Source organism: Salmo trutta, chromosome 36, assembly GCF_901001165.1.
Source record: "Salmo trutta chromosome 36, fSalTru1.1, whole genome shotgun sequence".
Lineage (NCBI taxonomy): Eukaryota > Metazoa > Chordata > Actinopteri > Salmoniformes > Salmonidae > Salmo > Salmo trutta.
In genome coordinates this window covers 37,692,097-37,720,013 of record NC_042992.1, presented here as the reverse complement: position 1 = coordinate 37,720,013, position 27,917 = coordinate 37,692,097, and the positions used below count along the sequence as shown (strand labels likewise).

The window sequence follows — 27,917 nt, the reverse complement described above, 5'->3', positions numbered from 1 at the left end:
CTTTTTTGGGATGGTTTGTCCTCGGGGTTTCGCCTGCCATTTCAGTTCTGTTATACTCACAGACACTATTTTAACAGTTTTAGAAATTTTAGAGTTTTCTATCCAAATCTACAAATTATATGCATATCCTAGCTTTTGGGCCTGAGTAGCAGGCAGTTGACTTTGGGCACCCTTTTCATCCGGATGTCAAAATACCGCCCCCTATCCCAATGAAGTTAAACAGTTAGCCTATCGGAAGCTTCTAAAGCCATGACATCATTTGAGTCAATTGGAGGTGTACCTGTGAATGTATTTCAAGGCCTACCTTCAAACTCTGCCTCTTTGCTTGACATCATGGGAAAATCAAAATAAATCAGCCAAGACCTCAGAAGAAAATTGTAGTCCTCCAAGTCTGGTTCATCCTTGGGAGGAATTTCCAAACGCCTGAAGGTACCACTTTCATCTGTACAAACAATAGTATGCAAGTATAAACACCATGGGAACATGCAGATATCATACCGCTCAGGAAGGAGACGCGTTCTGTCTCCTAGAGATGAACGTACTTTGCTGCCAAAAGTGCAAATCAATCCCAGAACAACAGCAAAGGAACTTGTGAAGATGCTGGAGGAAACGGGTACAAAAGTGTCTATATCCACAGTAAAACGAGTCCTATATCGACATAACCTGAAAGGCCGCTCAGCAAGGAAGACGCCACTGCTCCAAAACCACCATAAAAAAGCCCAACGACGGTTTGCAACTGCACATGGTGACAAAGATTGTACTTTTTGGAGAAATTTCCTCTGGTCTGATGAAACAACAATTGAACTGTTTGGCATAATGACCATCGTTATGTTTGGAGGATGAAAGGGGGAGGCTTGCAAGCTGAAGAACACCATCCCAACCGTGAAGCACGGGGGTGGCAGCATCATGTTGTGGGGGTGCTTTGCTGCAGGAGGGACTGGTGCACTTCACAAAATAGATGGCATCATGGGGAAAGAAAATTATATGGATATATTGAAGCAACATCTCAAGATATCAGTCAGGAACTTAAAGCTTAGCCGCAAATGGGTCTTCCAAATGGACAATGACCCCAAGCATACTTCCAAAGTTGTGGCAAAATGACTAAAGAACAAAGTCAAGGTATTTGAGTGGCCATCACAAAGCCCTGACCTCAATCCTATAGAAAATGTGTGGGCAGAACTGAAAGTGGCTGCGATCAAGGATGCCTACGTACCTGACTCAGTTACACCAGCTCTGTCAGGAGGAATGGGACAAAATTCAACCAAGTTATTGTGGGAAGCTTGTGGAAGGCTACCTGAAACGTTTGACCCAAGTTAACAATGTAAAGGCAATGCTACCAAATACTAATTGAGTGTATGTAAACTTCTGACCCACTGGGAATGTCATGAAAGAAATTAAAACCTGAAATAAATAATTCTCTACAATTCTGACATTTCACATTCTTAAAATAAAGTGGTGATCCAAACTGACCTAAGATTGGGAATTTTTACTAGGATTAAATGTCAGGATTTGTGAAACTAAGTTTAAATGTATTTGGCTAAGGTGTATGTAAACTTCCGACTTCAACTGTATATGCTTCTATAAACCAATAAGGAGATGGGAGGCAGGACTTGCACCACGTTCAGTGTCACAAATAGAACTGACTTCTATTTTAGCGCTTAGCAACGCAGACGCTCGTTGGCGCGCGTGAGCAGTGTTGGTGCAATGATTTAATAACATGTATGTGTAAATGTATTTTGCAGTGCACGCAACGCGAGCGGTGTGGTCAGCATGTGAGCTCTACGGGATTGGTCTAGTTCTGCAGCCCCACTGTGATAAGAAACCTGCTCTTAAGAAAAGAGCATAGCAGTTTGGTTTGAACTGTAATTGCTAGAGAATTTTGCAATATCTGCCTCTACTTTCATTGTTTATAGGTTGGTAAGCCTGGATGATTATAGCGTCCATATAATGGTTGGTATTTTCTAATACCTTTTACCAGAATAATTATGTAAATAGTTTGATAAATAAATAGTGCTAACAGGTCTGCATGCAAAAGGTTGAAGTGAGACATTGGCATATGTGTGTCTGGATCAGAGCATGTGAGCCGAGTTGAGCGGTAGCAAGTCCTGCTCATGGAGTGGCTCTGCTAAAAACCGGTCCTCGCTCACAGGGGGGGAAAAAACTGTAGCTCCAAATTTGCGCCATTCATTAAAATCACAATTTAACCAACGCCCATCAATTTTTGAGTACCTGAACCTACCATTTGGTTTTCAATTATTGAAACCAAACCTTATGATTTGAATGGAAAGTATTTTAATAAAGAGGAAAAGGTGACTGATCTAGCACTCATCATTTCAAATAGGCTACATGTCTTATTAAACAGCATATAAACACACTAAGTAAAGAGCCAGATAGGGAGCCTAAGAAGGAACGGAAATTAATTATTTAGGTTATATTATTTCAAGACCTATAGCCTACAAAGAGATGGATTTGCAAGTGTAACACACTAGGCTGTCAGGGACATTGAGGGTCAGCATGTAAACAACATCTTAGTTGTATTTAATCGTCTATAAATTGTGCATATAGGCTGTGACTTACTTAAAATGAAATACAAATTAAACAAAGGCCTTTAGTAGGCTCAGTCGGCACTGTCTTTGAATTCATTTTTTGAACCACTAGTTTGGCCAGAGTGTCTTCAGGCTCATGTGACGGTGCCTGGAGAGCAGGCCAGCAGCGAAAGAATACCCTCTCCACGCTTGCGGAGGCACTAGAGATGCAGAACACCCTTTGGGCCACTCTTGGCTGGCTGGGCAGGATGGGTTTATTTTATTTCTGTAAGTAGGCATGAAGGATTTTAGGTCAAATAAGCCTATCAAAATGGAAAGCTCCTTGACAGAGGTAATATGCCAGGCCTATTGGGGCGAAAAATCAATGATGGCCAATTGTATAAATAATAGAACAAAAATGAACAACTTAAAATCTGATTTTTTTTAAAATAAATACTTTGCTACAATGACACACTTAGCTAGCTACCCATCTTATTCCTTTCTGTTAGCATGTGCACGTAGTAAGTGCACCATGCTTTTTTAGTAGTGGGCACTACATCACCGCGCTCTTGGTCATCCTCATATTTGTAAGTCAGCTTCAGTTTGATTTTTTTAATTTCACCTGTTTTTTTTTATCAGTTTCTTTATGAAAATATTTAGCATACTTGATGACAGCAGCATACTTGATGACAGTAGCTAAAGCAATGGGCTATAGCTGCACACAAGTAGATTACAAATGCATACTGGGCCTGGCATGCCCTGAGCTTGTGAGGGGAGTGGCGAGAAGGCCGACCCCTCCAGCCTTTGGCAAACTTGCTCCAGTCAAATTGGGCACGCTCCGCTCCTCGCGCCGCTCACATACTCTTGTCTGGATGTTATTTAAAGACTGTTTTTAGTCTTTGACTTAGCGTCTCAGACAACCTCTTCCCACTCTCCCCCATGTTTCATGCTCATTTCAAAACGGCTCCTTGAAGTCTAGGGTGAGGTTTGCCAAGGAGGCTCCATTATGTGATTTAACAGTCTTACTGAGGATTTCGCAACAAAGGTTATAACATGAATGAGCGAGGGCATTTCAAAATAGCTGCAAGCAAGCTGCTTGTTTACCCTGTGGTTAAACCCTTTTCTTCTGCAGGGATCTAAGTAGAAAGGTTTGTTATTAAACTGAATTATTCAATCTGACAATGAATTGGTCATTGCCTCCAATTAAATGTTTTTCAATCTGCATAAACCTTACCATAGGTCACACATTTAATAACCCGACTGACGAATGGTAAAGCAGCTTTTATCGCAGAGCAGTCTGCTGGCTGCTTTTTCCCTGATATTGTGCATGTGTAATAAATACCTCTAAGTGGAAATGCTTTATTTTTGTCCACTGACTGATTTCTGGTTTCCTTGAGTGTAAGTAAGGAGTCTAGATGAGCTGGCGTCATTAAGCGGGACTGGCTGCTCACTTTGCTTTCCTTCACCCTATCAAAGGAAGGGCCACAACACACTTGGCAACTGCTTTATTCATATCCCAATTTCCGTTTTTGTTCTGAAAAACCGCAATCTATCGAGTGTGAAATGGACTTCTGCACCTCACACCCTCTTTAAAGTGTTTTAAATAGAGCTCACCAGCTGCGCTCGCTCCACTGCCAGCCGCTGACGCCTGTACCACGAGGCTAAACAACCACCGTTTTCTTTGTCAGAAGCTGTGTACACATTTGTTTAAAGTTTGGTCATGCGGTGTGGAGACTTGCTGAGCAGTATTCGGAACTCTTGTAAGGCTTTACGTTTCTTTGTTTTAGAACCAGCCTGACCTCTAGAGGTCCTGTACATGGTAAGCAAGCACTCTCCTACCCCCCCTCCCCCGTCTGTCTCATTGGGCCAGGCTGCTGCTGAACTGTTCTTTGTGTGCGTTGTCCATGACTGATCTCATCGTTCTGTTTCTGCTGAGAGACAGAAGTAAAACCATGCAGGGCGTGATAACGCACTGATTCGATGGCATACTCAAGTCAGGCAGCTGGTGGATGTCTGGCGTTGGCTTTCGAAGTCTGCCTCCTGAGTACATTTCTGAGAATTGTGCATATGTTAAAGTCCTCCTTTGATCATTAAAGCGTTTAGTATTAGCATAACTGTGCCTTCAAAATAGCAATAACACTGAATTGAAAGTAAAGCGTAATCTAGTGTCTAATTTGTCTTTTCAAGGAAAGGTTTGAAACAGTCAACTACTACGCCGTGCTCCTGTCCATTACTTCCTTTACTTGCCTTGGGGCTACAGCAATAAGAATCGAGGGAAGTCTATCAGACTGTGCCCCACTTTAAAATTGCCCTAGCAGCCTTTTACAGGCACACTGTTTTATTTGCTCTTTGTCTTCATTCTGTCAATCTGGAGCTGTGTCGAGCAAATAAATGTTGAACAGCTCTTTTCTGTTGTCTTTTTGTTGGGTAGAAAGTTGAAAATCTGGTATTGAGGGAGCTCCGTTCAAAGGACAATTTGCAAGCACAAAAGATTTGGGGAAACATGACAGTTGGGATGCAGACATTTCTCAATGCCATTTCAAACGGCTTTCAAACAGCTTTCATTCAACGTGTCTATTTCTGTCATAGTTACGTCTGTGCTCAGCAGACTGCTTTACATAGCTTGTCATTTGTCATGTATTGATTTGAATAGACTGTTAAGTTACTTGCTTATTGACATGATGGCAGTGTGCCCCGACTAGGAACTGAAGCAGCAGCCATCTGTTAGTTTTCAACAACTCAGCCAGCTGGCTTGTTTTGAAAAGTAAAAAATGGTGACATTAGAGTTAGGCTTTAATGTGAGGAAATTAATGTGTTTCGTTGATAAATTGATAGGTTTTTCATGGTATTAAAGGGAAGGTTCACCTATTTTGAATGTTATATTGGTTTTGTGCATCTTGAGTGATGTTCCATCGATTCCCTGTTTTATTTCATGTTTCTGAGTTATTGGCGTTCAAGCAGGCAGAAATCCGTCCGGTATGACGTAGCACTGTGATAGTCAATCTCACTACACTGGAAGTTAATAGGAAGACATTTTTCACAATCTAAAAGTTGTATATCATACATATCAGATTTCAATGCTGGCCGATGTCATAACTTGGGCGGATGTCTTCTCTCGAATGAGCCATTGATCATATTTTTGCGACATACCTACCTCGAACTTTATTTAACTAGGCAAGTCGGGTTAAGAACAAATTTCTATTTTACAATGATGACCTACGCAAGCCAAACCTTCCCCCTAACCCGGAAGACGCTGGGCCAATTGTGCGCCACCCTATGGGACTCCTGATCACGGCCGGTTGTGATGCAGTCCGGGATCGAACCAGGGTCTGTAGTGACGCCTCTAGCACTGAGATGCAGTGCCTTAGACCGCTGCGCCACTCGGTGGGGGGTCTACCACATTTACCCTATTTGTCTGCCTCTTTAGTCTAGGGTGCATTGCATGGTGCTGTTGCCAGAGATATTATAGAAAGGAGATGGGAATTCAATAAATTAAGGAACATATAACGCCCCACCCAGCAGACTATCAACCAATTACATTCACGTTGTCATGCTGCGTCACGCGTTTGCTAAGCTAATTGTCACGCAATCCCTTAGTCGGTGTATATGTCCACTTGCCTATTTTCCTCAAGTATGTAATGCCACGATTCCAAAGCTATACGATAGTAGATAGCATTGACTTTGTTCTTGATGTTTTCGACAACAAGAGTAATATTCTCACATATGAACAATTTATAACATTGAAAGAGTTTCCAATACCTTTCAGAGTTTATTTCTGTGATCAAAGCAGTTCCCAGAGGTCTAACTACACTAATGAAAACTCATCTTAGCTTTGGTAACGATCACAAAGTTTATCCAGAACTCAGATTGGAAGGCGCGGGCTTACTCCATGTGTAACTCTGTGTTTTTGTATGTTGTCGAACTGCTTTGCTTTATCTTGGCCAGGTCGCAATTGTAAATGAGAACTTGTTCTCAACTTGCCTACCTGGTTAAATAAAGGTGAAAAAAAATAAAACCTGAGAAATCTTGTTGTAATAAATATATAAGACAAGTTCTTCATTCACAAAACCAACTTACACCGAGAAATGTTTCTGGAACATGCTTATTCCTGACATTGTCTGGAAAAATGCATGGTTAAGGCCTTACAAATATTGTATACCAAACAAAGTTAAGGAAGTGCACTTTAAAAATTTACATAAGATATATCCATGTAATTCTATGATATCCAAATTTGTGCCTATTGATGATATGTGTTTTCTGTGAAAAAAGGTCAATCTGTCTCACTTGTTCTTTGAATGTAAATTTGTGTCAATTTTGGGAAAACATTGCAAAATACTTATTTACCATTATGAACACTACCCATGTTTTTGACATGAAGGTTATAATATGTTACTATTGCAATGATAACCAGACCATTGAAATGATTGTGAATTCTTTTATTCTTGTGGCCAAATACTTTATAAACAAATGTTTTTTTCATTGAATTTAACTGTTTTAAAACATTAACCCTAGTGAATAACATTTAACTGATTCATTAAGATTTTTTCAGTGATTACAAATGCACCAGAATTGTTTATTTGTATGTTTTAGTATTTTCTCGTTAATACCTGCGTTCTGTTTTGTATGATGTAACAATGTAAATTGTTGATATCTATTTTGAATTTAAAAAGATGGTAGCTAGCAAGTTAAGTCTCACATTTCGGGAAAGACTTCTAATGTACTTGACAAAATGAGTGTAAATGTTGGCTTTTTGAGCTAGTGCCCAATAGACTCACATTCAACATGTCAGACTCTACTCTAAGGCACATCTATCAGCAGGTTGAACATGGTGAGGTTGTAGACGCCTAAATTGACAGTGCAGTTAGTTTTGTATGATTTTTACAGTTAACTAGCTACTTTACGTCAGTGGCGTTTTGAGGGAGGACGATTTTTCTTCCCATGAGCATGGCCTTATTTCTATTGTTGGATGACTCATTCATATTCCATTCACCCAGTTCAATGTAACATCGATTGGTTTAGGCTAGCTGATCTAGGGTGTAATCATTAGTCCAACAGTTGCAAACGAGAGTTTCTATTGGACACATTCAGGATTTTTTTTTAATCCCTGTTTCGTTTGCTTCCGTTTTAAATGTTTTTCAACAGAACTGGCCCCTGATCACGCATAAACACAGTTCACTTTCATAGCCACGTTGTATTCCTTCTCGCCTCTATGCACTCAAACGTTTCCAAGCCAAACCATGTCATAACCGCTACACAGCCTAGGTCGTTGTCCCCATATTAGTTAAAGTAACGTCCTAGTCAACATAGATAATAGAACTAATGCTTTAGTAAACCCGCTACAATCATGCAGTAACCGGTGGGCCCCGGTGGCAATAAAACCAAAAGCTTACCTTGACTTGGAAGAATTCCGTTGTTGTGTTGGCTAGTCATAACCAGCTAGCTAACATAGCATCCCTCTGTTTGAGTAACCAACGTAGCCAGCTGCATTTCCTAGCTAAGTGAAAACAATGAGTCTCTCTTGCTTCTCCTTAAATTTTTCACCACATTTTATTCACAAAGTGCTAGCTAGCTGTGGCTTAGGATTTCTGTACTAGACGCATTCTCTTATCCTTTGATTGGGTGGACAACATGTCAGTTCATGCTGCAAGACCTCTGATAGGTTGGAGGAAGTTGTCATAATTACAGAAGGCGGTGAGAACCAAGAGCCTCCTAGGTTTTTTATTGAAGTCAATGTACCAAGAGGAGGACGGTAGCTAGCTGTCCTCCGGCTACACCATGGTGCTACCCTACAGATTGCTGTTGAGGCTACTGTAGACCTTCATTGCAAAACAGTGTGTTTTAATAAATTATTTGCTGACGTGAATATATTTACTGTAGTTTTATCTAAATGAACTTTTTCAATGTTCTCTTTTTTTTTAATGAAATTCATTGATGATTGTCTTCCCTATCCTCCACTGCTTTACATGCTGATATTGTCTCTGGTATTCTTGCTTGTAAGTGTTTGCTTGACAGTCCATAGAGCCAGAATCTATTGTGGATTTTGTAGTCTACTTGAGCTGCAACAAATTTCCACAACGATTTTCCATGTTGCTTCCAACCTTATTATAACACCAATGAAACACTTTTTTTTTTTCACAAATATTTTTTCTCACATATTAGTGTTATTTAACACCTGTAAATTAAAGGGTTGAGTGGTTTTGGGTGGATTTTTCCTTTAATATTTAATGATGTTCCACAGATGGCTGGTTTATCTCAAAGTGAGAAGTCATTCACATGATCAGATACAAGTTACTTGCTGAAACCGCAAATAACCTGTTTACACTCAAATTATGATCTATTTTTTATTTTTATTGCTCATTCTGTAATCCCTGAAATGTTTGAATCATTAGCTCCATTTGATATTCATCACTAGGGCTGTGGTGGTCTCACAATAATTGGACCGTTAATTAACAAACAAGTTTAACATCTCCAGGCCTCCATGGAGTCCACGCATGCAAGCTGCATACAAACCGCAGATGGACGCCTTTGGAACATCTACATAAATAACAAAAAAATAGTCTAAAACATTACGCAGAAGAACAGAGTATGGGTTCGCCTACTGTATGTTATCTGGCCATGCGCCATGCCATAGGCTGTAGGATTGTTCATTTAGCGGACAGGATATGCCTATTGTAAAATCCGATATAAAGTAAAAAGAATATAATTGACCGTGGCTGAATAAAATAGGAAGGATATGTTTCCCATTCTTGAGCGAGGGCGCATATGAAATGGCTGTTGAGCTTAATATTTCATTTAAAATATGCCCTATATGCTAGATTTTAAAGGGGGGGAAAAGCCATGACATCTGTATTCAGTTGGATGGCGTGCTCTTCCCCACTGCTCCGTTTTTCAATAATGCCAGGTAGGCTACCTAGGTGTTGTAGTGGGGCTGTGGTTAATATGAGCAGCAGAGGAATAGAAGTACACTTTCACTCCATGCATTAACTACTGTTTGAGGAGCACGCTCTCGCTGTGCGACAGGTGATATTCTGCCCAAGCTCTGTATGCCATGGGCTCTCCAACCCTGTTCATGCTGCTACCCAGTTCTTCATTTGGGAAACCAAGTGAAATTTGTTCTGCAACATTGATAGTAATATGCTTTCGCAACAAAACATATTTCACTAAATGTTGACATCCCCTCTGCGTGCTCGAGAAAGGAATAAAGGGAAGAGAGGAGGAGATGAAAACACACATTGGTGGGATTCTGTATAGCCAAAGGTAGTCACCCAATTATGAAAATTAAAAAAATTCCCTATTACTAGGCAGTTCAAAATCGAATAGAAATTCACTAATGATAGGCTAACTGTAAGTCGCCCTGCACAATCAATGAACTAAAAGCATCGCCCAGACTTGTGGATAGAAATTTTAGAGCCTAGCATAAGGTAACCAGTCTATCAAATATGCATAATAATAGTCCACATTCAAAGGCGATTACTCAAATGTATTTAATTTTAGTGTATAGGCTAGACCAATTATGTAGCAAAGATATCTTAAATCAGTTTTTTTTTCTGTCATGCCTAATATTTGGTAGGCTATGCATTGTATAACAGCACAATCATTTTAATACAGCTTTTTTTTTTTTTCTCGGGCCTGGGCTCCTAAGCCTGTGCATAAGCTCTAATATGCTTTTGGTGTGGAATTAATCATCCCCTTAGAAAGCGCTGTCCGTTTTGTTAGGCTTTGAAACATCCACAAGGACTTTTTTTTTACTGTTTCAACCTGCTGTTGAACTTTCTTCAAATTGATCATCACATTTAAGGTGAGTTTTAAAAGCATAATACTGTTTTGATAAGTGTTCGTGGTTTTCGAAAGCATTTGCATACAGTGCATTCGGAAAGTATTCAGAACCCCCCCCCACACACATTTTGTTACGTTAAAGCTTTCTCAAATTGATTTTTTTAAATGACCAATCTACACAACATACCCCATAATGGCAAAGCGAATACAGGTTTTTAGAAATATTTGCAAATGTATAAAAAAAAAAACAATGCCTTATTTATATAAGTGTTCAGACCCTTTGCTAGGAGACTCAAAATTGAGCTCGGGTGCATCCTATTTCCATTTATCGTCCTTGATGTTTCTACAACTTGATTGGAGTCCACTTGTGGTAAGTTTAATTGATTGGACATTATTTGGAAAGGCACACACCTGTCTATATAAGGTCCCACAGTTGACAGTGCATGTCAGAGCAAAAACCAAGCCATGAGGTTGAAGGAATTGTCTGTAGAACTCCGAGACAGGATTGTGTCGAGGCACAGATGTGGGGGAGGGTATCTCAACATTTCTGTAGCATTGAAGGTCCCCAAGAACAGTGGCCTCATCGTTCTTAAATGGAAGATGTTTGGAACCACCTAGACTCTTCCTAGAGCTAGCCACCTGGCAATCGGGGCAGAAGAGCCTTGGTCAGGGAGGTGACCAAGAACCCGACGGTCACTCTGACAGAGCTCCGGAGTTCCTTTGTTGAGATAGGAGAACCATCTCTGCAGCACTCCACCAATCAGGCCTTTATGATAGTGGCCAGGCGTAAGTAACTCCTCAGTTAATCACATGACCACTCTCTTGGCGTTTGCCAAAAGGCACCTAAAGACTCTCAGACCATGAAACAAGATTCTGGTCTGATGAAACCAAGATTGAACTCTTTGGCCTGAATTCCAAGTGTCACGTCTGGAGGAAACCTGGCACCATCCATACGGTGAAACATGGTGGCTTGAACCCGATTTGAACATCTCTGGAGAGACCTGAAAATAGCTGTGCAGTGAAGCTCCCCATCCAACCTGACAGAGCTTGAGAGGATCTGCAGAGAAGAATTGGAGAAACTCCATCCAACCTGACAGAGCTTGAGAGGATCTGCAGAGAAGAATTGGAGAAACTCCCCAAATACAGGTGTGCCACGCTTGTAGCATCATACCCAAGATTCAAGGCTGTAATCCCTGCCAAAGGTGCTTCAAAAGAGTGAGTAATAATGTAAATGTGATTTTTGTCCGTGTTTTATTTAATAAATTAGCAAACATTTCTAAAAACCTGTTTTTGCTTTGTCATTATGGGGTATTGTGTGTAGATGAGGAGGGGTGGAACAATTTAGTCTGTTACATTACAGCCTTATTCTAAAAATGTGTAAAGTCAAGCGGTATGAATGCTTTCCAAATATACTCTGTTAGAGGGACAATAGAGCCCGGAGTACCAGCCCATTAGGACCTGATGGTCGATAACAGGTTGGGTACTACCAAAGCATGTCCAGAATGCATAAAACCAGATTGCGTGACTCAGTCACAATTGTACTGCACTCATGACTGCCAGTGTGTTGGAAATACAAACAACGCAACAGCCCTATTCATCACATACTGATCATATGAGCCACTTATCCTTTTTTTTTACCTGTCTGAAAGTTCAAGGCACTTGTCGTTGTATGCATTATACAGTAGCTCTCCTGGGAGATGGTTGGCCACCCTGCAACATTACAAGTACAACCAATTTACTTTGAATGAGGGAATTATTTTATAAAGACAGTGAACCAGGAATCAAAATGCTACGGTGGGCAAGGTAGCTAAGATTATCTATACTGAACAAAAATATAAACGCAACAATTTCCAAGATTTTACTGAGTTAGTTCATGTAAGGAAATCATTCAAATTCATTAGGCCCTAATCTATGGATATCACATTACTGGGAATACAGATATGCATCTGTTAGTCACAGATTTTAAAAATAGGTAAATGCGTGGATCAGAAACCCTGATGTGACCACCATTTGCCTCATGCGTTGCGATATATCCTCTGCATAGATTTGATCAGGCTGTTGATTGTGGCCTGTGGAACGTTGTAACACTCCTCTTCAATGGCTTTGCGAAGTTGCTGGATATTGGCGGGAACTGGAACACCCTGTCGTATACGTCGATCCAAAGCATCCCAAACATGCTCAGTGGGTTATCCTTCCGACATGGGGCCTTGCATTATCATGCTGAAACATGAGGTGATGGCGGTGGCGGATGAATGGCACAACAATGGGCCTCAGGATCGCGTCATGCTTACCTCGGTGTTCAAATTGCCATCCAGTAAAATGCAATTTTGGTGTTCGTAGCTTATGCCGGCCCATACCATAACCCCACCTCTACCATGGGCCGCTATTTTCACATAGTTGACATCAGAAAACCGCTTGCCCACACGATGCCATACACATGGTTGTGAGGCTGGTTGAATGTACTGCCAAATTCGCAACAAAGATGTTGGGAGGCGACTTGTGGTTGAGAAATGAACATTACGTTTTTTGGTCATTTCTGCACACATTACACGTAGAGTTTATATTTTTGATCAGTTTATTTGTAGGGTTAAAGTGTTCAGGGGAGATCTTGACAACATAGGAGTTACTTGTCAATTAGGCTATTCTAGGAATATTTTACATGGCCAGTATATGATAGAGGAGAAGCCTAACCAATTCTGAGCGCTTGAGATGTATGGTTTTACAACCGGCATATGCAGCGTTGGTTTCATCAACTGTGCACCTGTATCAACTGCGTGTCAGCCATTTGCGGTTATACACGAGTGCTGGTGGAAAATGTATTTCAGGACATCGGAAACGACAACATTAATGCATGCTATTACCTAAAACGTTAACTAGCGAGAACCAGCCAAACTGCACAATATGTTTTGAATTTTCAATCTACTTAGACTGTTGCGGAAACGTCTCCCCCTGGCAACAGCCCATTGGCACACGCAGGTGACGCATACACAATGACTTTTCCAGGATTTTCATTGTTGACCAAAAATAAGCTATAACTGGGCAAATGACTCACTAACTAGCAATGAATGTCAACAAATGTGCACAAGTAGATAGCCGCTTTGGTCACAAAAACGTATCTTGCAACTGCATGATTGAAAGACCGCTTGGGCCTGTCTATGCAGGCCTACAATTATACTCCGATGAGCTCTGCAGAGATTGGGGAGACGGTGTACAACACATTATACCCGGGGGACACTGATTGGCCAAGTAATTTAAAATAAAATTCAAAAAGCCACATTCTGACAACTTAAACCTATATTCTTGTCTGACTAATGTCGAGCCCTCGTCTATTTTTTTTCTTTCCTGCTCGTTCATGTAAACACCACTAGATCGGCAGCGACTTAACTTACTCGCCAGTGTACAGACTTGATTAAGTAATTACAGCTAACATTTTAAATCCAGAGTGAACTCCTTTCTTGTAGCGTCTGCACAATATTGCCATCAAACTTCCATGCAATTATTTAATGGGTCAAAGAGCACAGAGCTCAGTAATTGAACCATTGTCATGTGAAACAATAGGAATAACCCTCATTCGCCAAAACATCTTCTCGTCCTGCTTCTGTCGTATCTGTTGGACACTACAGTATTATAATAGTTTTGACTCTTGTCCAGTAAACCAGTTCCGCCCTCTTCCACCAGCATGGTCATGTGAGCATGCGGTCAGAAGGGGAACAGGCTGTATGTGCGCAGTCCTGACTAGCGGGCGGGGCATCCCCCTGAGTGCCATTGAGTCGGATGGAAAGTAGCCAGGACTGGGTCCACTGCACGACCCTTGCCTGACGGTCCTTTAATCATCTATGGGTCTCTTAGAGCCTACTCTAAGGATTCAACTCAAAGTAATCCAATTGGAACATCCCATAATTAACCATTAGCAAGCTAGTTCTGGTGTATGTACAGTTGACGTCGGAAGTTTACATACACTTAGGTTGGAGTCATTAACTCGTTTTTCAACCACTCCACAAAGTTCTTGTTAACGAACTATAGTTTTGGCAAGTCGGCTAGGACATCTACTTTGCATGACACAAGTCATTTTTCCAACAATTGTTCTGACTGATTTTCACTTTTCAGTCAATGTATCACAATTCCAGTGGGTCAGAAGTTTACATGCACTAAGTTGACTGTGCCTTTAAACAGCTTTGAAAATTCCAGAAAATGATGTCATGGCTTTAGAAGCTTCTGATGATAGGCTAATTGACATAATTTGAGTCAATTGGAGGTGTACATGTGGATGTATTTCAAGGCCTACCTTCAAACTCAGTGCCTCTGCTTGACATGGGGAAATCAGCCAAGACCTCAGAAAAAAGATGTTGACCTCCAAGTCTGGTTCATCCTTGGGAGCAATTTCCAAACGCCTGAAGGCACCACATTCATCTGTACAAACAAGGGTACGCAAGTATATACACCATGGGACCACGCAGCCGTCATACCGCTCAGGAAGGAGATGCGCTCTGTCTCCTAGAGATGAACGTACTTTGGTGTGAAAAGTGCAAATCAATCCCAGAACAGCAAAGGACCTTGTGAAAATGCTGGAGGAAACGGGTACAAAAGTATCTATATCCACAGTAAAACGAGTCCTATTTCGACATACACTGAAAAGCTGCTCAGCAAGGAAGAAGCCACTGCTCCAAAACCACCATAAAAAAGCCAGACTACGGTTTGCAACTGCACATGGGGACTAAGATTGTGCCTTTTGGAGAAATGTCCTCTGGTCTGATGAAACACAAATAGAACTGGCCGTAATGACCATCGTTATGTTTAAAGGAAAAAGGGGAGGCTTGCAAGCCAAAGAACACCATCCCAACCGTGAAGCATGGGTTGGCAGCATCATGTTGTGGGGGTGCTTTGCTGCAGGAGGGACTGGTGCACAAAATAGCTGGCATCATGTGGAAGAAAAATCATTGGGACGCTTGTGTCCCATCTGGCCAACATCCGGTGAAATTGCAGAGCGCGAAATTCAAATTAAATTACTATAAATATTTAACTTTGATGAAATCACAAGTGCAATAGATCAAAATAAAGCTTAACTTGTTGTTAATCCAGCCGCCATGTCAGATTTCAAAAAAGCTTTACGGCGAAAGCAAACCATGCGATTATCTGAGGACAGTGTCCAGCACACAAATGCATAACAAATCATTTTCAACCAGGGAGTTGCAACACGTAAGTCAGAAATAGCGATATAGCATATGCCTTACCTTTGAAGATCTTCTGTTGGCACTCCAAAAGGTCCCAGTCACATTAAAAATGGTCCTTTTGTTCAATACAGTTTTTTTATCTATAAAAACTGAGTTTAGCTGGCGCGCTTCAGTCAATAATCCACTCGGTTTCCCTCCTTCAAAATGCATACAAAATTAATCCCAAACGTTACCAATAAACTTATCGAAACAAGTCAATCAACATTTATAATCAAACCTTATGTACCCTAATAGGCAAATAAACGATAACATTTAAAATGGAGAATCGTTATTGTCTTTATCGGAGATAAACAAAAAGAACGTGCTCTCTCGGCCATGCGCTTGGAAACGCTACAGCCAAAATGGGAGCCACTTACAAAAACTACAACTTCTCACTAATTTTTCCAGAAACCATTCTGAAACTTTTTCTAAAGACTGACATCTAGTGGAAGCCCTTGGAACTGCAATTGGGGACGATTTCTCCCTATTATAAAAGTGCCAGCCATTGAAATCAGTGGTAGGATGAATTGTTTTTGACTTTTTTTTAATGGTTTGTCCTTGGTTTCGCCTGCTATTTCAGTTCTGTTATACTCACAGACATAATTTTAACAGGTTTCCATCCAAATCTACCAATTTATATGCATATCCTAGCTTCTGGACCTGAGTAGCAGGCAGTTTACTTTGGGCACGCTTTTCATCCGGACGTCAAAATACCGCCCCTTATCCCAAAGAAGTTAAAGCTTGGTCGCAAATAGCTCTTCCAAATGGACAATGACCACAAGCATACTTCCAAAGTTGTAGCAAAATGGCTTAAGGACAACAAAGTCAAGGTATTGGCGTGGCCATCACAAAGCCCTGACCTCAATCCCATAGAACATTTGTGGGCAGAACTGAAAAAGTGTGTGCGAGCAAAGAGGCCTACAAACCTGACTCAATTACACCAGGTCAGGAGGAATGGGCCAAAATTCCCCCAACTTATTGTGGAAGGCTACCAAAACGTTTGACCCAAGTAAAACAATTTAAAGGCAATGCTACCAAATATTGAGTGTATGTAAACTTCTGACCCACTGGGAATGTGATGAAAGAAATAAAAGCTGAAATCATTCTCTCTACTATTATTCTGACATTTCACATTCTTAAAATAGTGATGATTCTAACTGACCTAAGAGGGAATTTTTACTAGGATTATATGTCAGGAATTGTGATAAACTGAGTTTAAATGTATTTGGCTAAGCTGTATGTAAACTTCTGACTTGAACTGTACATAGTTGTAATCCTGTTATTCAAATGATGGTGGGCCAGGCACCCTGGCTACTTTAGGTGGCAACTCAGAATATTACTAGCTTTTTGAAACTGTCACCACTAGATAGGTCTGCTCCCAACCTGTGTTGGTTTGTTTGACTTTTGTGTGACTTTGTGTGGCATAAATATGGCTTCTGCGTGCAAATTGTACGACATCACCAAAGGCCTGTGTTAAACATTGTTAAACATTGAGCTGTTGTTTCAGGCAGCCCCAGCTTAATATTTGGTACCACTGTGTGGTTAATTCCCTAAATGTACAGGTAATCTATCTATTGTGTGAGCTGAGCAGGCAGTTAGGCCTAGTCAAGGTGGCAAGTGGACTCCTGGAACAAAAGTCAGTTTGGTCATTTACCCAGGAGCAGGGCAGGAAAACCAATGATGCATTTGATTGTGGTTACCAAAGTGCGAGGCATTACCGGGTCATAAATCACAAAGGAATCTTTTTTTTTTTTTTTTTCTTGCAGTGAATGGGGGCTTTGTAACAATGGGTAACTTGTAACGGGCATCCTCGAAATTTAGTTTTGACCCTTGAGGGCATCCTCAAATGCACAAGATGCTGTGAGTAATTTTCATTTTGCAATGAAATTTGCTCCAGAGTTGACGCGTTGGCCAAATTCTTTCATTTCCATTCTTCCCGAGGCCAGAAGGAATTTAAATGGTGGGTGTTTTGTTTTTACGCTCACCTGCTCACTAGTTTGTGGTGCAGTGATGTTCTGTCAGCCGGGACCAACTAGGCAGTTATGCATTAAATTGCTAATGTGCTTGGCCGGCCACATTATCCTCATCAAAGTGACAAGCTCAGGAATTAAACACTCGGATCTGCTGTCAATGAGATCATTGGAAAATGTGTTTTTGTGAATATGGCGAGGCAGCGTGTGAAGTATTTTAAGTGCTTTCTGTGGTTCTCTTTATTTCCGCCTCTGTGCTTTGACAGTTGACAAACAATGGCTTTCCTGAGTGGGGTATGAGTGAATAACTTGCGGCGATAAGGGCTCTCTGCTGGGTTGCTCTTTATACCTGGCTGCATTTGACCCATTCTGGTCTCCATGCGCCAAAGTTGGAGAAAGAAACACTGGTTTTGCTGGCTCATGCTCAGTGTTGTGATTTTGTTGGAGCTGGACAAACTTGTGAAATGTCTGGTCTCAGACCTCACGCTGACTCCAGGTTATAGAGTAATGTGATCTGAATGCTTTAGCCACAAAAAAGGTTGCATGGAAACCTGGTTATTGACTATAATTTGGCCACCAGGCACTTTATCAAAGGATTTTGGCACCACCTTTCCCCATCTGCAGATATGAGTCCTTCAGGTGAATTGTGTAGAAGAAAAAGCACCATGGAGTGATTGAGCTCCTCCACATGCCAGCCATTTTGGGATGTTTGTGTGAGCTGCTCGTGTCGGGTCTTAGACCTCATGAGTCCGGGTTATAGAGTAATGTGATTGGAATGTTTATCCCTGTGGCTCAAGCAGTCTTAGTTCCTCACTGTGAATGAGCCAGCTTGTCAATGCTCATTACATTCACTGCAATAGAAGTGTGTGTGTGTGTGTGTGTGTGTGTGTGTGTGTGTGTGTGTTTGTGTGTGTGTACCAGTAGCTTGGTCTCCTCACCAAACTTGTCAGTCAGTGAGTGATGAATGAGCCATAGCAAGGGCATGTCATATTCTACTTGAAAGCGAAACTGCGACAGGGAGTGCACCAGCCCTGCGAGTATGAATAGTGCAAGTGTTCGTTTACATCCTTTTCTTCTTTGTTCCTCACTGGCTTTTGTCATACTGTTCAAAGCCTCTTTCCTCAACACCAGAAATCCTTTAAGAAGCGCCAAAACTTTAAATCTCCCATGTGTCCAAACAGAGATAATGATAAACATTTTTTTTAAGTAACATAAACCTAGAAAATACCATCACTAGCTATGTTTCCATCAATTTGACTTGACGTGATGACGTAGTGCACAACAATACCTTTTGCAGTTACAGTTCCATGTACCGAAATATGATTTAAGTTAAATGGGTTTCAATTGCATTTTCAACTCTACTGAAAGTTCTCTCACATTTATTGCGTTATGTAGCGAGTGTGCCCACTTTGCTGTTGGCATGTACAGTCTCTAGCCAACAGCGCTACCTGCGTGCTGTTGGCTACAGCGCATGTGTAGCCTACATGAGATTGTTATGGACATCATGTCACCAGAATAAGACCCTCAATATTTATTGGAAAGGAGCATCAAGCTCATAACCTTGCACTTTCACCACCCTGTAAAGTTCATCATTTGATTTAATCGGTAGCCTAACAAACTGCATGCTTTCCTGACAAGTCATAGTGGGAGGACTACACGTCATTGTGACTCCAAGTTTACTTTGATAGGATGGTTATTATATAAATATTTGCTCATTAAAAGCATTACCACTGTAATTTCTGCATAATTCATTTTACCAAAACAAAATCCCACCCTGTCTAGTGTATTGTTTTGTCGACATTTTGTAAATTGCTCTGTTTCCATCAGGCCTGTAATGACATTTATGTCCGATTTATTTACTTGCGTTAAAAAGGTTGCATGGGAACCTAGTTAGGCCACCAAGTGCTTTATCAAAGGATTTTGGCCTTCTCCTTTCCTCACCTGCAGATACATGTCCTTCATGTGAGTTGTGTAAAAGGAAAAAGCACCTTGCCGTGATTAATGAGCTTCTTCACACGCCAGCCATTTTGGTGTGTGTGTGTGTGAGCTGCTCATGTCTCCCAACAGTTCAGTGACTGTGTGCCGGCCACCCCCCCCACTCAAATCTCTCGCCTCCTGAATCATCTGCTATGGAGACAAAGTATTAGGGAATGATGCTGGTATTTATTGTGCTTGGGGATTGCTGACATACCAGTGTCAGGGCTGTTTCTGCAGACAAGTGGGATCTATCACAGCGATTGATGTCCTTATTTCAGAGCCACGGGTGCATCACATTGATTGCACAACAATGACTCAGGAAGTGTATTTCACTCTGGTTACATCAACTGTCCCCTACATATAAACTGTTCATTTGTTTTTTTCACTTAATATAAAACCACTGCCTTGCACTGTCACGCTGAGCCGTATGAAGATATCGGATGTTATCCTAACTCGTGGCCTAGCATGGAATCGAAGCAAAGCAACCGCGTATTAATCGGTATGCACGAAATGTGGTTTTCGAGCAGACATTTCACCGTCTTCAGAGAATTATATGTAAACTTGATGTTTTAGAGCGGAGATGTCGAGCAAACCAAGCCAACTCTGTTCTGGTTGGATGTTTTGGGATGTCTCCGTAGTGTCAGATAGTTGGTAATTGTCCAAACTTGCGCTAGCAGTGGACTCTTCAAGGATGTCTTACCAGGTAGGTCTAGGCCTACCTGTCTTCTGTTGTCACTTAGCTGTATGGGCTGGGACATTGGCTGCCTTTTGTAGAATATGGAAATAAGGCTATTCTCTCAAAATGTAATATTTGTTTGCACATTCAACAAATGTCTGAGATACTTGTATTAGTTGCCTGCTTTGTGTGCCAATGTTATTTGCCTTGTACCAACTTAAGCCATATTCTCTCCCCCCACAGGTTCAACTACAGATCAACACATCACCTGACCACAAATGGGTTTTACGAGTTCCTCAACTGGTTTGACGAGAGGTCATGGTACCCCTTGGGGAGGATCGTGGGGGGCACAGTAAGTTTAACATGTTCCCTGCTGTGATCAAGCTTAAATCATCCCAATTTGAAAACAAACCAGTGGGAAGAACACATTGCATATACAGTGCTTTGGGAAAGTATCCAGACCCCTTGACTTTTTACACATTTTGTTACATTACAGCCTTATTCTACAATGGATTAAATCGTTTCCCCCCCCCCTCATCAATCTACACACAATACCCCATAAAGCAAAAACAGGTTTTTAGACACTTAAGCAAATGTATAAAAAAAAAATTGGAAATATCAGATTTACGTAAGTATTCTGACCCATTACTTAGTACTTTGTTGAAGCACCTTTGGCAGTGATTACAGCCTCAAGTATTCTTGGGTATGACACCACAAGCTTGGCACACCTGTATTTGGGGAGTTTCTCCCATTCTTGTCTGCAGATCCTCTCAAAATTGGTCAGGTTGGATGTGGGGTGTCGCTGCACAGCTATTTTCAGGTCTCTCCAGAGATGTTCGTTCGGGTTCAAGTCTGGGCTCTGGCTGGGCCACTCAAGGACATTCAGACCTGTCCCGAAGCCACTCCTGTGTCTTGGCTGTGCTTAGGGTCATTGTCCTGTTGGAAGGTGAACCTTCACCCCAGTCTGAGGTCCTAAGCGCTCTGGAGCAGGTTTCCATCAAGGATCTCTCTGTACTTTGCTTTGTTCATCTTTCCCTCGATCCTGACTTGTCTCCCAATCCCTACCGCTAAAAAACATCCCCACAGCATGATGCTGCCACCACCAAGCTTCACCGTAGGGATGGTGCCAGGTTTCCTCCAGATGTGACGCTTGGCATTCAGACCAAAGAGTTCAATCTTGGTTTCATCAGACCAGATAATCTTGTATCTCATGAGTCCTTTCAGTGACTTTTGGCAAACTCCAGTCGGGCTGTGTTGTGCCTTTTACTGTGAGTGGCTTCCGTCTGGCCACTCTACCAAGAAGGCCTAATTGGTGGAGTTCCGCAGAGATGGTTGTTCTTCTGGAAGGTTCTCCATGTCCACAGAGGAACTCTGGAGCTCTGTCAGAGTGACCATTGGGTCCTTGGCTAGCTCCCTGACCAAGGCCCTTCTCCCCGGATGGCCAGCACTAGGAAGAGTCTTGGTGGTTCCAAACTTTTTCAGTTTAAATATAATGGAGGCCACTGTGTTCTTGGGGACCTTCAATGCTGTAGACACTTCATGGTACCCTTCCCCAGATCTCTGCCTCGACGCAATCCTGTCTTGGAGCTCTACGGACAATTCCTTCGACCTCATTGCTTGTCTTCATTTTATTTAATCCGTTGTAGAATAAGGCTGTAACGAAATGTGGAAAAGGGGAAGGTCTGAATACTTTCCGAATGCACTGTAGATATAGGCCTAGACTCTGGTGTTCTAGTGGTTGGGGGGTTAGATGAGAAAGCACCATGGACCGTACCGTTTCATAAGCCTCCCCCAGCGCTCTCCGGTCTGTCACGCTTCGGCAGCAGCCAGTGAGCTTTTAACTTGAGGGATTCTACATGACTGCCAATGATCATGCGGTTTACCAACAGGACCTGCTGTTGAAATCACAACCTCTTTCACCGTGAGTTACTACCTGCCGATTCTATAAGATTTATCGGCCACACTCCTCTCTCGGCGGAGTCTCTTTTTTGGGGGGGGGCTGCCCTGTAAACTGTGCACTGAAGCGCTGTGAATAAAATACTGCCCTGCTCTTCCTCACAGCTCCCGACATGTCTCTCTGTACTGTAATCAGATGCTTAATGGGGTGACATTTTTTACCAGCCTTGTTACGGCAAACCTTTTAAAATGGTTCCCTGTGTCATCTCGTCACTTTCTCCACCTAGGTTGGCACCTGAAGTTTCACTCTGTTCCCTGTTGTGTACCGTGTACTTACTCCAGGGTGGTGGGAGAGAAGCACCAAGCATTTAAGACAGCCCGACATGCCTGCACTCAGTACTGTTGTCAGTCGTTTTAGCAGCAGCAGATATTGTAGCTTTGGAATATAGGCTAGTAGCAGTTGCAGGTGTTGCTGTTTAGCAGCAACGGATTCAGTCAATCTGCACAAGGGATCCGAACTTCCTAACCTACGTCCTAACATGTCTATATCTGTAGGCAGTGGACAGTGCTGCTGCTCAGTGTGCCAGGGTTTAGACAGCAGGTGTGTCAGATGCTGGGTACACAGAATGCAAATGCCCAGCAACATGCAAAGTGAGGGAAGATAGATCGAGGTTCGGTACCTCTGGGTGAACTCTGCTGCTGCTAAACTTTTGCCATGTGTCAGCTACCTGGCTCCAATAAGTTCTGTTTTTATCTCTAGTTCCCCCCCCCCCCCCCCGCCCCACCATATGATTACGCATAGAAGGCGAAGTGCATCCCTCAGCTATCCTGATAATACTTACAGGCTATGGGGTATGAAGGGCCTTTTGAATTTTATCAGGCAGCCTTAATGGTGCACAAACCTGGATCGCTAATGGAATGTCACAAATCACATCTTCTGAACACACTGGTTCTATGAAGTCCTTGTCGGAAATCACACCAGTTGTGGGAATACTGTAAGAGTGGAAGCAAATTAGCTCGTACTCTTTGTCTATGACAGTTAAGCGATCTATAGAGAATGCATGGCTAGGGCTTTTGCGGTGACCGTATTACAGCCATACCAGCAGTCATGAGTCATGACTGCTGGTAGTCAAATTGTACGTGAACGATGGGTCACGGTAATCTCCTTTTTTTTAATGCACTCTGGACAAGCGTTGGCAGTACCCAACTCGCTAATGACCGTTAGGTCGCTAATGTCCTTTGTACTCAGCACTCTATTGTCCCGCAACACTGACAGCAATGCAAATGCGAGAGAGTATCATGCTTTTAAAACTCAGCTCACTGTGATCGATCAATTTGAACAGGTTGAAACTGAGTGGGAAAACATGGTCGTTGTGGAGGTTTCAAAGCCAAACAATGAAATGGACAGCGCTTTCTAAGGTGATTTTTAATTCAAAACACCCATACACATATTAGAGCTTATGCATGGGCCTATACAGTTAATTCGGAAAGTATTCAGACCCCCCACAGTTGACAGTGCATGCCAGAGCAAACACTAAGCAATGAGGTCGAAGGAATTGTCCGTAGAGATCTGAGACAGGGTTGTGTCGAGGCACAGATCTGGGGAAGGGTAGCAAAACATTTCTGCAGCATTGACGGTCCCCAAGAACAGTGGCATCCATCGTTCTTAAATAGACGTTTGGAACCAAGACTCTTCCTAGAGCTGGCCGCCCGGCCAAACTGAGCATTCGGGGGAGAAGGGCCTTGGTCAGGGAAGTGACCAAGAACCCGACGGTCACTCTGACAGAGGTCCAGACTTCCTCTGCTGAGATGGTTGTGGTGGCAGCATCATGCTGTGTGGATGTTTTTCAGAGGCAGGAACTGGGAGACTAGTCAGGTTCGACGTAAAGATGAGCAGAGAAAAATAGATCCTGCTCCAGAGCGCTCAGGACCTCCGACTGGGGGGGAAGGTTCCCCTTCCAACAGGACAGCGACCCTAAGCACACAGCCAAGACAACGCTGGAGTGGCTTCGGGACAAGTCTCAATGTCCTTAATTGGCCAAGCCAGAGCCCGGACTTGAATCTGATCAAACGTCTCTGGATAGACTTCAAAGTACTGAGAAAAGGTCTAAATACTTATGTCAATGTGATTATTTATATATAAAAGTCTCTATTTTTTTTAATGTGCAAACATTTCTAGCCCTATTTTTGCTTTGTCATTTTGGGGTATTGTGTGTAGATTGAGGGGGGGAACATTTAATAAATTTTAGATAAGGCTGTAACGTAACAAAGTGGAAAAAGTCAAGGGGTCTGAATACTTTCCGAATTCACTGTATATGAGCCCAAAAATCACAACCCCCCCCCCCCCCCCCCCACAGAATTTAAATGTTTGTCGATATACAATACATAGCTAGTAGGCTATTCATTAAAATAAAAGTTATTTAATTGGTCTAGCCTAAATTCTACGAATTTCCTTTGCATGTGGCCTGTATAATTTTACATGCTGGATGGACTAGTTACCTTACGCTATGCTCCAAAATGTATATTCATGGGTCTGGGAGAGAACATAGACTTAGGCGATGCTGTCGGTTCGCTGATTGTGCAGGGCGGCTTACAGAATTAGCCTACAAATATAGTGAACAGTTTGAGTGCCGTGGCATAGTGAGTTTGGGTGGAATATCACCCGTTACGCAGCGAAAGGTTGCATGCTCCTCAGACAGTGGTTGATGCGCGAGTTAAAATAAGTGTTCTTACAAGTCCAGACATTTCCATATGCAATCCTGTGTGAAAGCAGAGTTTTGATGGTTGCCACTAAAAAGAGGGTCCCAGCTGCTACTATATTTCTCTGCTGCTGATATTAAGAACATGCTTGGCTATAAAACCGGAGTAGCCTACCTGGCTTGGTTGACAAACGACTCAAACAACTCATTTTGACCCTGTTCCTGCACATTTGATAATAGGCCATTCAAAATCCTAAACAAATGTTACATATTAGTAAAGGCAAGAAAATGTAGACTCGTTTGATGGGTGAAAACATGATCACTTGAGGAGAGAACGTGTGCAACCTGAGGCAAGGAACAGACCACGAACTTTAGCTACTTTCTCAAATAATCAATCGCCTATAGTCGCACCATGCAGCCCATGTGTTTTGATTTCTAAGACATTCTATCATTCCTAACTAAAGTTGCCAAATAACTCGAAATCTAGCATATAGGATCTGTTTCAAATAATCACTTTTGCGCTCAACATAGCCACTTCATATTCACACTCTCGCCGAAATGGGAAAAAATATCCTTTCTGTTTTATTCCGCCAAGTTAAATCATATTCTTCTTACTATAAAATAATAGCACTGGACTTAAGCATATCCTACCAGCTAAATGAACAAGCATATGGCATGGAGCATAGCCAGAGAACATCGTTGGTCGACTCATACTCTGTTCTTCTGTGGACCTGCCTAAAATAAATAATCGATGTATTGTTATGGTGTATGTTAAATAGGTTTATTAGACTTTTTCAAATGTATATGTTCCACATGCCTTGTGTGGTCGGCCTGGAGATGCTAAACGTGTTTTAACTAACGGCCAGTTACCGTGAGACTGGAAGTCAATTGCATGACAATAACCGGCTGATTAAAGTTTCATGACTGCCACAGCCCTATGCGTGACAAATCCCTGAGTTACAGTACATCTCCTAATGATTTGCATCATGTAGTACCTCTTGACTATACCAAATGTCATCCATTCCATGCAGTGTGTGAAATACACCCAAGGGTTTGCTGACTTTCTCAGGCGTTCCAGAACTACTTCAACACCTGAATGGTGTGTCACTCTGCCTTTTTTACTTCAGTGGTATTCACCAAAAAAACCTATTGCTAGTCTGCGTTAATTGTAGCACCTCTCCCGTCTCCGAACAGGGACCTAAAGCAGTGTGCCGCACCCCACCTCTTCCTCTTTTATCCCGCCCCGCCATCAGCTCTCCTTCTCTCCCCTCTATTCAGTCTGCTTCAAATGAGTCTGACAGCCCTCATTAATTGTGTAGGATAACACAAGTCCCTTTGCACGTGATGGGTCACACCGCTTGTAGAGGGAGGAGCCGATATCAGTTAATGTGTCAGCGAGTGCCTCTCTGCGGATCCCTCGTCTTTTCTCTCCCACTCTCAAGGGGGATATCTGCCAGCCGCTCCCTCTCCAGAATCGTAGATAAGATTTGAGGGCTGAATAAATGTGACACTGTTTAACCATAGGGCTCTGTCAAGCCAATAAACCACCCTTTGTTACTGTAGAGAAATGGACCGGGCACATTTTTAAGCTGACGGGACAAAATGTGAAGCTATGTGGGGGGAAATGCAGACTACAGAGAGCCCAGTATCTGTTCTGGGGGGCAACCAAACAGTGAATACTTCAGCATTTGTTTTAACCGAAGTAGCGTTAGCCTAGGCTCTAGCTCAATCCCCAGGTCTGGGGAAACTGGGTTGGATAATTTGAGAGAGAGAGAGAGGTGCAATAAGACTGTGGTTGATAAAGTTTAGCACGCCTAGGCTACGACTAGCTAATTAAAAATGAGAAGCACGGAAGGCAGAGACGAGCCAAAGTCCGCTGGACTTGTCTCTGCCTGGCGTATAGCATACATCGGGGCATCACTCACACTTAAACACAGCCCCTCTGACTTCAGAAAGGTTTCACACAAGCCTAATTAGGCCCGGTCTCATGTGTTATAGGCAGAGAGCTGTAAGGTTTGGCTGTTTTTGAGGCCTCCGCTTTGAACTGGGCAATTAGTCAGTATTTCGGTGGAGAAGATCGCCTTACCTGGTTTTCCCAATTGTAAATCCAGAGCAGATTCAATTAACTTGACTCACTCTTGCGATATGTCAAGCATGTGGATGCAGCAAGCCAACACTTACTTGACGTATCACTCTCCTGCCTGACCTGTGGAGTTCCAACTAACTGCTCGATGGATAAGTTACAGTACATTATGGTTGGTTTTTAAAAGTTTATTCCCATTCACCAGTGTTGCATTTTATATCCAGGATAAGACAAGTATCCCATCCATATGCATGAAGGTGCCATAAATGTTCTATTACAGTCCCTCTATCTTGTCTCTCTCTCTCCAGGTATATCCAGGTTTGATGGTCACCGCAGGCCTTATCCACTACGTGCTGAACCTGCTCCACTTGACGGTGCACATCCGGGACGTGTGCGTTTTCCTGGCGCCCGTGTTCAGTGGCCTGACGTCCATCTCCACCTTCCTGCTGACGCGGGAACTGTGGAACCAGGGGGCGGGGCTTCTGGCTGCCTGCTTTATCGCCATTGTGCCCGGGTACATCTCCCGCTCAGTGGCCGGCTCCTTCGACAACGAGGGCATCGCCATCTTTGCCCTCCAGTTCACCTACTACCTTTGGGTAAGCCTGCCTCTTCCAGTCTGAACGTCATCCTTTAGAAATCCCTTTTTTTTAATTTTTTTTAGATCCTTTATGGCTACGGGTGTTTCTCAATATGGGTACTACCGTGTGCCACACTCTCATGCTCTCTGAGGATGTACTCTTGAGTACGTTCTTGTGAGGACAACAGTGTGGAGAATGCGTAAAACCGTTGCATTTGAGATGCACTCCCCATACTGTATTACCTCACGTTGCTCCTCCCCATTCACTGAGCCTTGTTTCCAGCCAGGGCATTGGCAATAGAGACCAGATATACACAATGCAAACGTTTTACTTCAAAACTATCAACTAGCTATATGTGAATCGTAATAATGTAACTAACCAGATTAACAGGCAAAAAATGTCCTAAAACGAATTATGCAAGGTAGATTCTTTGTGGGTAACTAGCTAGTTATTGACTTGCTAGGGCTTGCAATCTACACACACTACAGTAGGTATTGTAGACAGGTAAGCATCCCAAAATTAACACA

The 27,917-nt window shown here is 42.4% G+C and overlaps 1 protein-coding gene across 1 annotated transcript in view; it reads left to right on the top strand.

The window, feature by feature from the left end:
- LOC115176036 (dolichyl-diphosphooligosaccharide--protein glycosyltransferase subunit STT3B) overlaps positions 1-27,917 on the top strand; it is a 92,690-nt gene that overhangs the window by 26,072 nt on the left and 38,701 nt on the right. The window contains exons 2-3 of the mRNA XM_029735768.1: positions 20,378-20,486; positions 27,121-27,408. Of these exons, the coding sequence (XP_029591628.1) occupies positions 20,378-20,486; positions 27,121-27,408 (397 nt within the window). The remainder of the gene's footprint in view (positions 1-20,377; positions 20,487-27,120; positions 27,409-27,917) is intronic.